The following is a 16,444-nucleotide window of genomic DNA, read 5'->3' on the forward strand; positions in this document are numbered from 1 at the left end:
TCTATTCATATGTTAAATCAATGTAAATGTTCTTTTCTCTGTAGGCCAATCACTTTTCATCCCATCACTTGTTTTCTTCATAAGCAACACTTTAGTCTGGATGGTTCATTTAGAAAGTTATACTGTAGTCAGGATGCTTACAAAACAGCTCATCAAAACCTCTCCTTCTTAAGCAACACCTTAGTCAGGATGCTTATCCAACAGTTCATCAAAACACAGCAGTGGAATGGCCACTTTACCACCATAACCTTCTACCACATTCACAGTAATTCAAATTACCTTTTTCCTTGTCTGCTCGCCTGTCAGGGTTAACCAGTGCTTGTCCCTTTCCTGGTGTGCTCGCCTGGCAAGATAAAAATCCTACTACTACAACTTGTACTCTGTGGTGAGGCTTGTTTCAAACTTTCCACACTCAAATCCTCAATGGGGAAAGTTGTAACGACATTGGCTTCTTGGGTAAGTCTTTTGACTTGCAACTCAATTGGCTTGGTGGGATACCTTACAGAGAACTTCGATTGAGCACTGTCAGGCACTCATGGTGGCAACAGTAAAGACAGCCACAAGTGATCAGAGTTCAAGGGTATTTATGAAACTGAATCAAAGGGTTGGAAAACTCCTAATGCAAACCTAAATCTAAGATGGGAGCAAGCTACGACCATCAAATAATAATAAGGCAGTCCTAGTGGCGTCTTGTCAAATAAAAGGGCCTATACTAAAAAACGGTGTCCAGTCATAATGTCGAATGAAATTAGTCGAATTACAAAAAAGTCGAATCCAAAAAGTCGAAAACAAAAATGTCGAATTTTTTTTTATTATTTATATATTTTTTTTGGGTTCTGGTGGTAAAAAAAAGGGGTAAAACAAAAGAAAATGAAAAAAGGGGGTTTGGGGGGGGAACCCCCCCATTTTGAAAAAAAAAGCAACCAAAAAAAAAAAATTTCGACATTTTTGTTTTCGACTTTTTGGATTCGACTTTTTGACTTTCGAAATGATTGAATTCGACATTATGACTATGAACCCTAAAAAACTATTGCCAGTCCTTACAACCAAATACAAAAAGTGTGTGGGATAGGGTTCACAAGAAAGAAAGAAGTGTTCACAAATAATAAGTCAGGATGTGGTAGCCGGGGGTCTCCCATCCCCATGTTTTCAGCATGGGACAAGTCGGGACTTCTGAGCACAGCGCACGCTTGAGCTTTCCCAGCAAAAGACTATAATTCCTTCTGCGGTATCAGGACCTTCGGTGGGTAAGTCTCTTTTCTACAAAAATTCTCTTTCCACCCCGGACCTGATGTGTTCAAAATAATAAACAAAATTTCCATCCTGATTGTACTTGGGTGAGGGTTCTTCACCCTAGCTCCCCCTCTTCCGGGCTCAGACTCCTCGCAAATATCAGCCCCCTCTGTCGGGTTCACTGTGGCTTGTATTCAAAAGCTTTTATCTGTTGCATTCATGTGTTGGTGGGTGATGACTTTTCACCCCTGGATCCGCCTCTTCCGGGCTCAGACCCTTCTCAGACATTTGCCTCCCTCCGTCAGGATCACTACAGCTTTTCCAAAATCTATTTCACCTGAGGCATTCACAAATCTTAATGACTTTTTAAATAGTCCACTGTTGACATTCCTCCGTCGGGTTCACTCTGGTCAACACAATGTTCTTTTTCCTTTCTCACTATGCAGGATTCGTCTCCCTTAGCTTTCCAATTACGTGTAGGTCAAAGACATTCAACTGTACAGGGGGCTTTGCTAGGCCTTCTGGTATCGGTAGTTTCAACAAAATGGGGATGAACCAGAGTCTCTTAAATGTGCACCCACGTGGTGCTGGACCCCTACAACGTTAATAGTTCTTTAAACATTCCTTAATTTGCCATTTGCCACTTACGTTCAACACAGTTCGGTTTCTTATCAGTTCTCCCTTCCACTCACCGGCTGTGATGAACCGTTTGGCTTTTCTTGTATCTGGAGTCAAGGACGGTACCACAGTAGCAAGCATCTCTCCCTGTCCTGCTAGGAGGGCTTTGTGTACCGTTGGCATCTGCTGCAACACACGCTGGCTATTGTTTGTGGTCCTATGATTCCTTCTACGGAGGCTTCGCAGGTCTGAGTTGGAAAGGGCAAGGTCGCTTCTCTTCTTGTCGCCCCTTCGGTTCTTGCTGCCTTTCTCCTCCTCTTAAACTGCCGTACTTGGATAGCTGTCCCGTTGTGCGGCCTGCCTTGCTCGTGGTGTGCTCTAGTACTCCACCTTTTATCCCTGTGGGGAAATGGAAGGGCCGTCAGGTGTGTGTGAGTCTGGTCAATTGCCTGACTTTGCCTGACCCTTGTGTTGGGACATGTCAGGTAAACGGCTCTGGTGTTAGTCCATTGTCTTTTGTATTGTGCGAAAGTGTGGTGTCGGACAAGGGGGGGATAGAGTTTCCGAGTATCCTACGTGGTAGGATGGGGAAAAGGTGTTAGAAGGAGGAGGATACAGCGTCTCACCCGTCGGTGTCCTACTTCCACTCCATGAGGACCCCCTATCCAGGTGATCCTCCCTCAATGGTCCACCCCCAGGAACTGGATCCAATAGCGGTGGCCATGTCCTGGCCACCTGGATGACAGATCCCCGGGGTCTAGTCAGTGAAACAATGTCACGTTTCTCACAACACATTCATGGTGCCGGACCACTCAGTCAACAGTATTGCATTTTTTCTTCTCAAGTTCAAACATTCATTAGCAGTTTAGCTTTACTCGAGTCTCATCACACGCATTTAAGTTCCTGCATTCATTATACAGTGTTGCTGCTTGCAACCTTGATTTCAACACAGACCGGTCTTGCATCGGTCTCCCAACTCAGCGGCTGTGTTGATCTCACTCTGTTGCTGCTTTGCTCTTGGAACCAAGGATGACATCACGGCAGCTGCTGCTGCTCCTGCCTGCCTTGGTTAGTCACTCGGGAGGGCCTTTGGTATCTCCGACACACAATGCAGGATTCTTCAGTCTGGTTTCCTGGCCTTATGTTTTCTGCCTCGAAGGTTTTGTGAAAGTAACGGTTTCTTGCTGAAAAGGTCAAGGGTATTTCTCTCCTTGCAAAGCCTTCTTGGTTTCCCGTCTTTCTCCACTCGTCCAGCTGCTGATTCGAAACTGCTGTTCCTTTGTGTACTTGCCTCACTCAGGGTGTGCTTTCGTGCTCTGCCTTTTATCCATGTGGGGAAGTTTGATGGAAGTCAGGTGTGAGTGGTTGTCGGTAATTGCCTGCCCTCGCCTGACCATTGTAGTGGGACATGTCAGGTGTACTGCTCGGATATGAGTCTTTTCTCTCCCAGAGCGGGATGCCCGTGTGGAAGTGTTTGTGAAGGGAAACGGGGGAGCGCAAAGAAGTCGGATGGGGTAAAGGAGTTACAGGGGAAGGGATACCACGTCTCGCCAACCGGTGTCCCACTCCCATTCCCGGAAGACCCCTCACCCAGGTGATCCTCCAGCACTGGTCCACCCCCAGGAACTTGATCCAAAAGTGATGGCCGTGTCCTGGCCACCTGGATGACAGATCCCCGGGGATTAGCAGGTGAGACACCTTTTGGTTTCTCACACAAGCCTTTAAATGTTTAAAGGTCCCACTTGGGTGTGGGTCATTAGAACAACTAGACCGCTCACTCCAGTTTAGTAACTGCAGATTCTTATGGGACTTGACGTCCATAATGTTCTTAGCCATTTTAACATCAGAATCCTTAACTTTACAATAAGCCATTAGGATTATATGATCATCAGGTAAATTACTCAGATGGTTCTACCATGCCTCCTCATCTGAGTCTCCTCCCATGTGATCCTCCTGCATAGTACCACCCCCAGGGTCAGGATCAGGTAGTCACTGCCTTTACCTGGCCACATGAAAGGGGGTGATTACCTCTGATTCATCACATTACCCTTACAGTGATTTTCCTGGCTGCCATCACTTCCGCGAGATGGGTCAGTGAGCTCCAGGCTTTGTCTGTTTTACCTCCCTATTTGTTTTTTTCCAAAGAGAAGGTGACTTTGAGAGTGAGACCCTCCTTTCTGCAAAAGGCGGTCTTGGATTTCCATCTCTCAGAAGATCTATCTTCCTGTGTTCTTCCCTCTGCCTCACCCTTCCAAGACAGAGGAGCGATTTCATCGACTGGACCCGTTACAGGCCCTTAAGTTCTATAGAGGCTAAGAACGATGGCCAGCTTTTTTGTTGGTTACGCTGCTGCTCGTGCTGATAGGGCTATGACCAAACAGACCCTGTCCAGGAGGATCATTCTCTGCATCTCAGAATGCTACAATCTGGCTGGGAAGAATGTACCTAAGGGCCTCTGGGCTCATTCTCCCAGAGGAGTGGCTGTCACCTCTGCCCTGCAGAGGAGGAGGGTCCCTGTCTTGGACATTTGCCAGGCAACAAGGCCGTGTCTCGGCAAACATTTGCTAAGCATTACTGCTTGGATTCCCTTGCGTGCCGTGTTAGTAGGGGAGTCCTTCAGAGTTTTCTTGTTAGGTGGTGTCCTTGCTTTCCTCCCTCCTCTAGATTACATTCTGCTTTGCAAGTCTTATCATAGCTTAGGGGTCCATGGCAGGAAGGAATCCATTAGAACGAATGACTTGCCTCTCTGTAATATCTTTCTGATGAATGTTCTTGCCACAGATTCCTTGTTGTCCTCCCTACTTGCCTCTCTTGCGAGACGCTAGTACACCATCAGCTGTACAGTCCCTCATAGTGAGAGTGCTAGGGAAAAAGGGTGGAACTGAGGTCATGGGACGCCGCTACTTATACTGGCCCTGATGTCATTTCATGTGCAGGGTCGCATAGAGGCATCGGACTGACCGGATGCAGAGCTGCGCAGCGCCCCCTGGCAGCAGAAAAGCTTCTGCAGAACAGCTTTTCTGGGATAAGGACATCATAGATGAGAAATCCATGACAGGAACATCCATCAGAAAGAACATTACAGAGAGGCAAGTATCTTGTTTTTCCAAGTGAAAGCTGTGGCTTTCGTGGGCAAAGGAGCTTTGTGTGTGTGAGCCAGAGGAAGGGACTGGGACTATCCAGTCCCAATCCACATTCTGTGGTGTCTGAAAGTCTGTAGCTGGACAGATGTGATGACAAGTGGTTGTCCCTGATTGGACAACCCCAGGCTGTTTGAATGGTTCATATCCTAACCATTGGTGGAGTTGGGCTTGCTCCCAGCCTGATTCTTGATTAAAAGGAAGGCTCCTGCAACGGTTTACCAGATCACTGATGGAACCAAGATTTCTATGAAGAGCAGCAGCTTGCAGCCAACCTCTGAAGCAGACCAGCATTTACTCCAGTGGAGCCCTGCTGAAGCCCTGCTCTCTGTCATGAGGCCAAGAAGGCCTTTGTTAGTGCTTAGACCCCAGGGCCGGTGGGAACAAACAGTCTCAACCCCTGCTCGAGGATGTGTGCCTGCTGGGCCTTCTGAAATGTCCCTGGACCAACCAGTGGAATGACCAGACCTCTCCTGGGCTACTCGCTGCAGCTGTTGTACCGAGCAGAGCCTTGGAACTTTGCAGATCCTCAGATTGTGTCACCAGTCGCCTGCTCCTGTATTGTCAGCCATCTCACTCCAAGGGAAGCTGTGCTTGGTCTGCTCCTGTGTTCGCAACTGTAAGGTCACCTGTCTGACCGCTGTGAGCTTCATTCAGTCCTGTCTTCTTTGTGTCTCTGAGGTGTCCTGATATCCTCTCTCCTGCAGAAGTCTTTCTTTGTCTATGTTTGGGTCTTCAAGTGTAAGCTGTGCACATCTGATTCCTGTGCACCGCAACCAACCGAAACTAAAATCACTTGAAACAAGGTACATCTGCGGTCTAGAGATGTGGGAACAAGAACACAAGAACAAGCCTAGAACAAAGTCTGGAACCTACACAAGTGGAAATCCGGGTAATCCCAAGTCAGGGGGTAAGTGTACATTCCTGATGCTTTCTCCCTCTGTCTCTGCTAGAGTATTTGCAGCATAAGTCCTGACCCAAATACATCGGTCCAAACCTTTGGTGGTGGAACCTGGGGTTAATGGTCCTTCCCTATACTAATGTGTTGCATTGAGTTGAGTACCTATCTGAACTTTGTATCTAACTTGGGAACTTTCTATAATCGCCAACACAGCCCACATGCTGCATGCTTTCTCTATAAACCTACATGAAGAAGTTATATATTTTTTGTTTTTGCATTTATAGCAGTGCACCAAACCCTCTGGCTTCAAGTTATACTTTGGGACTAATGACTTGGGCACACAACTCCAAACCATCTCAGGGTTGGACTTCATAATATTGAGGGGAAGCTGTTTTTGTGTTGATTATGAAGAGTTCTGTCTATTTTGCCTATCTGACTACTCAACTCTATTGAACTGATAATTGATTCATAGGCAATTCTGTTTTCTTAATGGTGGATGTGTACATATGTTTCATAAGGGTTTCTGTGATGACAATACTTAGCTGTGATTTTGAGATGCTTAGTATGTAATTAATGGCCTAATAAATAACTGTATTTGTATATACTTACTGTCTAACTGGAATTACTGGTGTTGCTCTGTGTGGACTTATTGTAGCCCCATTTTAGCCCTAGACCACTCTCACACTTCTACTAAGACTAAGCCTTGACTGCTCAGCTACCTTGCCTTGATTGGGTTTTGGCTAACCACTCTACCCTGTTTATCATAAGTAGGGTGGCCTCCCAAAATCCACCCACCGGGGCTGATTTCGGAAATCTATCTTAACCACTAAGGGGTGCAGTGCGGCTCCCTGTCTGCTCGAAGTATCTACGCGCCCTGCATTGGACATGCTGCTGGGCCAGTTCTATGGTTTTTCCGTAGCTCTCTGACACCAAGGTAGCACATGTCTGAAAGGTGTACTAGCTATCTGCCAAGTGAGGCCGTTTGGGAGGTCTCTGAGGAATCCATGGGAGGAACATCCATCAGACAGAACATTACCGGGAGATAATTAATTTGTTCTTCTGATCAATTCCTTCCTCCCATGGATTACAGACTCCCATAACCATAAGTAGGCCTGGAGAAGGGAGGGGAGAAAAACACTACCTACACCAGAAAGTTCTTGAAGGTTGCCCTACCGAAACAAGCGTCCTGCCCCTGTGCAGCAAGGCACAAGTAGCCGCCTGGCAAATGTTCCCAACTGGGACTCCTCTCTGCAGGGCAGAGGTGTCAGCCCTGCATAGAGGAGTCATATGAGTCTGGGACCTTCATTTTGTAGCTTTCTGAAATGTAGTGAATGATCCAACTCGACAGGGTCTGTTTGCTCACAGCCTTGCCAGCACATGCACCAGCAGAAGCCACAAAAAGCTGGCAATCTTTTCTGCCATCCCTTGTCCAAGAATCTTTAGTAGCCCATGACCCGCACCAGGTTCAGCTGAAGGAATCGCTCCTCTGCCTTGGAAAAATGAGGTGGAGGAAAAACACAGGAAGCTGGATCTTTTGAGAGGGATGGAAACAATATTTTTTACTAAAGAGGGTCGGGGGACTCAGTATTAAAAAAAAGTTTAACTACTACTGCTGTAAGGTGAAGTGTGCAGTGTAAAATGAACAGGGAATTTCACAATCGAGGACAGAGTCCACCTACACTAATGTCCATATGGACTGATCAGTGCCCCCAAAAACAGATAAGCTTAACAAGGTAAGTAAAGCCATAAGGATTTACTTACCTTCAAAAAGTCACTGAAGGTTCAAACAGCAGTAAAACGTTGGGCGTACTATTGATGTCTATTGTGGGAAAGCAGCAATAGGAAAATCTTTCCTAACATTTTGTCACATTACAGACTCCTTCACGATGGCTCTGCCTAGAACAATGTACATTTAAAGACACTGTCGCAGAAATACTGCCAGCCAGCTTTTAACAATCTCTCAATGTTTTTTTTCTTTTAGTTACCTAGCCTATCGCAACTTCATGATTGACACCTATCGGCTAAACCCTCAGGAATACCTGACCTCCACTGCCTGCCGCAGAAATCTGGCTGGAGACGTGTGTGCCATCATGAGGTGTGTGTGTGTGTGTGTGTGTGTAGGTGCAAAAGGTTAAATAGCAAGGTGAGCACTACCATAGTGAAAGAAGATAAGTAAAAGGTAGAGTATTGCAGATTGAAGAAATAGGCAGCAAAGAAGGCAGCGAAATGAGTGGTCATTAGGAAGTGCTATCAGCTCCGAAAGAATGAGGAATGCTGCAGGAGAGTTGTCTGGTCCATTGACAGAGTAGTATGTGCACCGCAGTAGTTTAGCAGCAGAAAGCGCTGCTGGCCAGTATTGATGTACAATGCAAGTCGGGTTTGAGGTGTACTGGCATGGTAGTATTGCAATTCACATACTAGAATAGTAAGGGTGGCTGTAGGCCAAGGAGGAGGTGCTTTGGCCTGGCAGCAGAATGGTGTAGAAGCTGTGTTCGAGAACGGTAGGAGACACTATGGGCCTTAATTGAAGGTACACTGGCAGAGCTGTGTGTATGTCCAATTGAAGTTTGGGTGCTTGCCAGTATCCAGTTGCTTTGGAAGGCCTGTGTTGCTGTCTTGATGCTGGAGCAATATATGATGCTGCTTGTCTGGACTGGGATGCTTTTGCAAGCTGTGTGCTGCCCTCAGTACTGAACAGTACTGTTGTACCTCAGGTCAGGATCGAGATGCATAGTCAGGTTTGTGTGTAGGTTACAGTCCTGGAACAGTTGAAGATTAGATGGTCAGAAGCAAAGGTTTTGGTTTCTAAAATTAGTGTATACAATACAGTTACAAAGAAAACACTTTCCGATGCTATTATGTTGCAACCATTCCACTTTTCTGTACTTCGTGGATTTGATCAACATAATCAATTTGCCTTATTAAAAGCCATCATATCATTTCCTGTGACTCCTTCACTAATTTGTTATTTGTTTCTTTCTGGCTAGGACCTTATAGTTGATTTCTAATGATAGTTACTAATAGTATGAATTGCCATGCCTTATTGCTGTGTCCCCTCGCTCTCCAGGGTGCATGCCTTCCTTGAACAGTGGGGCCTGGTCAACTATCAAGTGGATGCTGAAAGTCGCCCAACCCCCATGGGCCCTCCTCCCACCTCCCACTTTCATGTCCTCGCTGACACCCCTTCTGGACTAGTACCATTACAGCCCAAGACCCCACAGGTAAGACAACTTTGTCTCTGCATAATTGGCAGTAAATACGTGTCATTTGACAATACAGGTTCATTGGCTTAAGTCTGGTTATATGCTACTCCTCTGTATGGTTTTTCGTATTTCATTGAGTCTCCCTGTAGCCTTGTTAGTGAGTGATTGAGAGTATGTAGATGGCACACAAAAGAAACTGGCACTCAAAACAAAATATTGTCTCTAAGTGCTGTCCTTAACTGACTGTAATGTAGGGTAAGACATGGAATGTGCTGCCTGGTGGAATGGTTCATTTTTATAGAAGAGAAAGGTTTTAAAGTGGATCTGAGTTTATAAGGGTTTCTTTCAGATCATAGGGATAAGTCTAACGTGTTCCACTTCTTACCCACCTGTAGAATAATGTGACAGCGTAAACAATTGTTCCTTTTGAATATCAGTTGAAAGATAGAATACCTGATCTTGACACTACTGGGGATAACATATGATAGGGCAGAATTACCTTTTTGGTGATTCTGCTGTTCCTTTTCAGGGACCCCTAAACTTTTTGCTTTTTTACCCTTTTTTTTGCACTCCTACATCCTTTTGTGGTCAGAGGGACTGTTACTGAAGCTCCCCCTGCCGCTACAACTGTTTTTGTAAAAAAAAAATATTTTATTTTAACTTTGTTTTTATTAACATTTTAAATATACAAACAGGTGCCCAGGCAGTCCCTGGCACTAGAACACCAACAGAGAAAAAAAAATGTTATCATTATTTCGAGGGGATTGGGTCCTCCGACGTATTCCATATCTATGACATGTAATCACCACAGTTGTGCTGCTTTGGAAAATCTTTGGCATCTGCGTCCTGCGTCGATACGCCACCCTAGAGGACCTTCTCCGATGGCCGATGTCACTGGATGTTATAAGTAGGACGCACGACGCCCGTAGCCCCAGTTCCGTTTTTCTGCGAACGTGTTCGCTTCGGAGATCTCGGCATGCCTCGACTCTTTGGAGTTTCTGTTCTTTCTCGGTTCTTCGAACCTGTTCATATTTTGAAGTACTTTCTTCGTGAAGATGTCTACCTCGTCTTCCACACCGTGTCGGGGCTTCAAGAAGTGCGGGGACTGTGGGTCCAAGATGTCGGTTACGGACTCGCACGACGCCTGCCTCTGGTGCCTCGGGGAGGCCCATGACACAGATGACTGTGTCGACTGCCAGTCGCTCACGTCCAAAGCCTTGCAGGAGCGCAAGAAGTTATCAGTAGGTAAGGTGTCCCAGCCACGGAAGTCGAGGTCTGCGGGGCTTTCGACGGACGATTCGAGGGGCGACTCTCCGCGTCGTCGTCGGAAGTCCAGTGGGTCTCGGTCCCGGAGTCGGTCCCGCCACTCGTCTGCCTCTTCGAGGCACTCCCGAAAGCGACATCATCGGTCGACTTCCCTGTCCTCATCTGAGGACTCCGCCCGTTGGCGGGTCGCTTAGCCCACCAAGCAGGCGATGCCGGAGGAATGGGCTTCCTTCGGGAAGCAAATGTTGGCGATTCTCGAATCGCAGGGCTCTGGTCTGTCCGCGCCTCCAAGTGGGGTCGGCCGTGATCGGTCGAGAGACACCGCTCGCACACCTTCGGGCTCGGGTGGTCGTCACGATTCGCGGGAGAGGTCCCGCTCGGACAAGGGGAATCGTTCTCGTCATGCCCGTTCCAGGTCCCGGTCCTCGACGCGCTCGAGACCGTGTGCACCTGTGGTGTCTTCGAGGAAGACGTCGACGCCGGTGGCGCCGAGGTTGTCGACGGACTCTTTTGAGGCCCCGCCTCCGAAGAAGTCGTCAACGCCATCGGCGCCCAGGCTGTCGAGGGACGTGCTCAGGGCTCCATCCTCGAGGACTATGTCGACGCCATTGATGCTATCGGCGCCACATTCAGCGTCGACGCTGATTCATTCGACGCCTTCGACGTCTTTCGAGGCTGTTTCGACAGGGGTTCCCTGGGGCTCGGTGGAACCACCTAGAAAGGCTCTGGCAAAGGTCAAGCATGGCTTTGTTCCACATTCTGTGCCTTCTTACTGCCAGCTTGAGTTTATTTCAGAGGTGGATGAGGGCTCTGATGATGTCATGGTTCCGGATACAGTGCCGGACGAGATTCTCTCGTGCCCTAGCCAAATTGAGGACCTGCGGCAGTCCCTGCACGATGCCAGTGGGCTGGACACCTCTCAGAAGTTGGAGTTTTGTAGGCCTGAGCCTGGCACTCATGCCGACTCCTCGTACCGGCGCCTTATGTCCAGGGTCACCGAGTACTTGGGATGGTCTGCCCCCCAGGGGATTTTCTTCAGGATGACCTTACGGATATCCTCGACCAAGGTCCACCAACTGACCTGGTACTGCCGTTCCATATGGCTCTACAGAGGAGGGTGTCAGCGGCTTGGACTGCTCCGGAAAATCTCCCGGCAGTGGGCAAGTCTTTGCCACAAAAATACCGCCCAGCCAGTAGCGACCCCTGCTACTTGACCAGGCACCCCACTCCTGAGAGTTTGGTGGTGCTGGCGGCTACGGCCCCGGCAAAGCAGGCGTCGTATCCTACCATCCCTCCTGATAGGGACGACAAGCGTTTTGACGGCTGGGCGAAGAAAGTGTTTTCTTCAGGGGGTATGGCGCTTCAGGCGGCCAACTCCGTTTGTGCCTTGTCATGTTTCACGCACACTCTGTGGAACTGTGTTTCCTTAGTTGCTGAACATATTCCCGAAGGGGACGAACGGGATGTTTTCCTTGCCATGGTTCAGGATGGCAAGGATGCCATGTGTGAGGCCGTTCAGTCGGTTTTGGACATGGCAGATTGCATCAGCCGGTCCATGGCGGTAAGCACCGTGATACGCAGGTTTGCGTGGTTGCGGAAGTCGGGGTTTGCTCCTGATGTGCAGGCTCCTCAACATGCCCTTTGACGGGGAACATCTTTTTGGCAGCAAGGCTGACAAGGGCCTTGAGAGGTTGCAGACCTCCAAAGCTGCAGCAAAGTCGTTGGGCCCTCCAGTTCGCCAACCTCTGCCTTTTTGTCCTAGGGGACAGCAATGGAGGGGAGGTTCCTTTCGTTATTATTCATCCTTTGGTAAAGTGAGAGAAGCTGCCAGTCAAAGGGGCCACTGTAGGAGTGCCAGAGGTGGAAAACAAGGTACTTGAGGTGCCAAGGTCCTCAGGCAACGCCGCAGCCGCTTCAGCTCAGTCATGAGGCCATGTCCCATGGTTTGCCGGTTGGGGGAAGGCTGGCGCAGCATCTTGCAGAGTGGCGCACCATTACTTCAGATGTGTGGGTTTTGGAGATCATAACCCATGGCTACTGTCTTCCTTTCTGACAGAGGCCTCGAGACAATCCGCCGGGGAATCTCTCTTTGAAGAGTCCAGATCTGCTCCTTGCGCAGGAAATTCAATCCCTGCTGGTGAAAGGTGCCATAGTACTGGTGCCTGTAGCGGAGAGGAACAAGGGATGGTATTCCCCCTATTTTTTGATTTCCAAGAAAGACGGGGGATTGAGACCCATCATGGACTTGTGAGGTTTGAAAAAACTCCTCCGGAAGGACAAGTTCAAGATGGTTACTCTCTCTCAAGTCCTCCAGGCCCTTCAACTTCAGGACTGGTTGGTGTCTCTCGACCTCAAGGACGCTTATTTTCATGTGCCGATACATCCAAAGCACAAGAAATACCTGAGGTTCGCGGTTGGCGAGTCGCACTTTCAGTTTCGGGTCCTGCCGTTCGGATTGACCTCCGCCCCAAGGGTCTTCACCAAGCTCATGGTAGTGGTGGCAGCGCACCTCAGGAAAGGGGGGATTCACGTCTACCCCTACCTGGACGATTGGTTGGTCAGGGCGCGCTCTCCCGAGCAAGTCCTGGATCATCTGTCAGTCACCTGCCACTCCCTCCACAAGCTGGGCTTCTCCCTCAACTTAAAGAAGTCACATTTGACACCAACTCAGAGGCTCCAGTACATCGGAGCAGTGCTCGACAAGTCCCTGGGGCAGTGTTTTCCTCCCCAGGTGAGGGCTCATCACATTCAGCAGATGGTGCACAAGTTTCAGCTTGCCCAGAGTCTCCCAGCGTTCGAGTTCTTGAGATTGCTCGGCCTCATGGCATCCTGCAATCTTCTGGTGCCAGAGGCCAGGTTGCGGATGAGATCTTTGCAATGGACACTCAAGCTCCAGTGGTCTCAGTCCTCCGGGAGGATGTCGGACCCTGTTCAGGTGCCGTCCTCGGTCACCCAGGACCTTCTGTGGTGGGCCATCGAAGACAATCTGATGAAGGGGGCTCCATTTTGGCTACCCTGGCTGGAGGTGACGATCGTGACGGACGCATCCCTCACGGGATGGGGAGCTCATGCCAACGAGTTGACAGTCAGCGGTCGTTGGTCTCTGTCGGAATCCAGACTCCATATCAATCTGTTGGAGCTGAGGGCCGTCAGGCTAGCCCTGAAGGCTTTTCTGACGACACTGCGAGGGAAGAATCTCCTGATCCTGACGGACAACACGGTGGCCATGCACTACCTCAAAAAAAGGGGGGGGGGCAGGGTCACTTCCTCTATGCAGGAAAGCGATGCAGCTCTGGTTCTGGGCAATCCAGCAGGAAGTTTCGATCTTGGCAGTTCATCTGGCCGGAGACGAAAACGAGACGGCGGCCGTTCTGAGCAGGCAGAGCGCGATCTCTCACGAGTGGGAGTTGGCTCAGGAGATTCTCCTTGAGATCTTTGCCCTTTGGGGGACCCCTCAAGTGGATCTCTTCGCCTCCAGTGTCAACCGGAAGTGCGAGAGGTTCTGCTCGCGGGAATTTCCTCCAAAAGGAGCCTTAGGAGACGCGTTCGTGGTGGAGTGGTCATTCCCACTGCTGTACGCGTTTCCTCCAGTCCCCATCATCCCGCAAGTACTGCAGAGGTTACGGAGGTTCGGTTCCCGGATGATCCTCATAGCTCCGGCGTGGTCCCGGAGGATGTGGTACCCGGACCTTCTCGACTTGTCCATCTGCCCTCCACGTCGTCTTCCCTACCGAGATGATCTGCTCTCACGGGAGAGGGGTCAGGTTCTCCATCCAGAGGTCAGATCCCTCAACCTTCACGCTTGGTTTCTGAAAGGTTGAGGTATAAGGATTGGGACCTCCCTGAAGACGTGATGGAGGTGTTCCTCTCGGCCAGACGGCCCGCAACAAAGTCCCTGTACCGTTGGCGTAAGTTCTGCGACTGGTGCAGGGTTAAGAATGTGGATCCTTTTGCCTGTGACATTCCCATGGTTCTGTCTTTTTTGCTTTCTTTGGCCCACAGGGGCCTTCAAGTGGGTACCATTAAAGGTTACCTGGCGGCGCTCTCCATATTTAAGCGCTCGTCTGAAGAGTGTTCCTATTTGAAAATTCCTTTAATTTCTCAGTTTCTGAAAGGGCTCACTAATGTGTTCCCTCCGTCACCTTTCCAGGTGCCAGGTTGGGATTTGATCCTTGTTCTCAAGTTTCTGATGGGTGCTCCGTTTGAGCCTTTGCATTCATGCCCTTTGAGACTGTTAACTCCTAAAACTGTATTTTTGGTTGCGGTCACTTCCGCTCGCAGAGTGAGTGAGTTACAGGCACTTTCAGTTAAGCCACCCTTCACTGTGTTTCATAAGGGCAGGGTTGTCCTTAGAGTTCGTCCTTCCTTTCTTCCGAAGGTGGTATCGGAATTTCATTTAGGCCAGAAGGTTGTTCTTCCGGCGTTTTATCCTCCTCCACATCCTGGTAAGGAAGAGGAGAGGCTCCGTAGGCTTGATCCTAGTAGAGCGTTAAGCTTTTATATTTCACGCATGTCCCGGGTCAGAGTGGACGATCAATTTTTCATTGGTTACGCTGGAAAGCATTTGGGACAAGCTATGACGAAACAGACTTTGTCTCGCTGGATTATTTTGGCTATCTCTGAGTGTTACCGCTTGGCAGGTAAGGACCCACCGGTCGGCTTGCGGGCCCATTCTACCAGGGGCATGGCTGCCTTACTGCCCTACAGAGGGGTGTTCCTATTCGTAACATCGGTGATGCAGCCACCTGGGCTTCGGTACATACTTTTGTACGTCGCTATTCCCTCGATTCCATCCGTGGGCAGGATCTGGCCTTTGGCAAGGCGGTCCTTTACTCTGCAATTTGATTGGGCATCTAAATTTCTGTTTTCTAAATTCTTTTCCCACCTCCTTGCATTGGTACTGCCTTGGGAGTCTGTGATAGATATGGAATACGTCGGAGGACCCAATCCCCTCGAAGAACAAGTTACTCTCTTACCTGGTAACGTTCTTTCGATGGGATGGTCCGACCACGTATTCCATATCGCTCCCTCCCTGCCTTCCCCGCTACAGAATTTCTTCTGCGATTGGAGCTTACGTTTCCGCAAGGCTTTGTGTGTCAGACTGGCAGAAGACTGGTGCCACACGTTCTGGGAAAAAACTACAACTGGGGCTACGGGCGTTGTGTGTCCTACTTATAACATCCAGTGATGTCGGACGTTCGAGGAGGTCCTCGATAGCGGCGTATCGACGTCATCGACGCAGGACGCAGACGCCGAAGATTTTCTGAAGCAGCACAGCTGTGGTGATTACATGTCATAGATATGAAATACGTCGTCGGACCATCCCATCGAAAGAACGTTACCGGGTAAGAGAGTAACTTGTTCTTTTTCATCAACTGTAGCCTTTTCTCCCCCCCACCCCTTCCCTCCCCTCCCAACCCCCTGCACAAAAACATTCCAAGTTCCGGAGGAATGCTGGCTAAAGAAACGAAAACTGTGGGACTAACGAAAAAGTCCAGGCTAAAACCATTCAGGCAGGTTGACGTAGTGAGGTTGAACACCCTCCAAATCGTTTGGTCAAATAGAGGCTAACAAGAGGCTGTACAGAGAGTATCACAGTGAAACCACTGGCATTTTGGAGTCAGTCTCATGGAACCACATTCCTCATTCATAAGGACAACTGTCCATTCCTTCACAAAGGAAGACAAGGAATCATTAGTCATGGCCGACAGCTTCTCGTAGATAAAGATAGCATTCAATGTATTAAGCCATTCTGCTTTAGAAGGGGTGAGGGGACTTTTCCATTTTTGTGCCAGTGCCAGTCTCCCTGCTCTCAGCATCGCCCCTACAACTTTCGTGAAACCATTCAACTCGATGTCTGGCATGGGCGTACCCAATAGGATTTCCAGTGGGAGTAGGGACGGACAAGGCCCACAATATCCTTGATCCAGCTAAGCAGTTTGGACCAGTACACCTGAATCACAGGACATTCCCACCACATATGATACCAAGTGCTGCGTTGTGAGCACATCCTGGGGCACAGCGGGGATACATTTTTTAACATTTTGGATAGAGTAGCCGGGGGCAGTGCCAAGAGTGAAGTA

General features: G+C 49.0%; 1 protein-coding gene across 2 annotated transcripts in view; it reads left to right on the plus strand.

The window, feature by feature from the left end:
* The window catches only part of SMARCC2 (SWI/SNF related BAF chromatin remodeling complex subunit C2), a 2,756,167-nt gene that overhangs the window by 1,930,220 nt on the left and 809,503 nt on the right, over positions 1 to 16,444 (plus strand). For both annotated transcript variants that reach the window (XM_069653753.1, XM_069653754.1), the window contains exons 16-17: positions 7,874 to 7,987; positions 8,960 to 9,113. In XM_069653753.1, the coding sequence (XP_069509854.1) occupies positions 7,874 to 7,987; positions 8,960 to 9,113 (268 nt within the window). The remainder of the gene's footprint in view (positions 1 to 7,873; positions 7,988 to 8,959; positions 9,114 to 16,444) is intronic.

Source organism: Ambystoma mexicanum, chromosome 3q, assembly GCF_040938575.1.
Source record: "Ambystoma mexicanum isolate Mex_15411 chromosome 3q, UKY_AmexF1_1, whole genome shotgun sequence".
NCBI lineage: Eukaryota > Metazoa > Chordata > Amphibia > Caudata > Ambystomatidae > Ambystoma > Ambystoma mexicanum.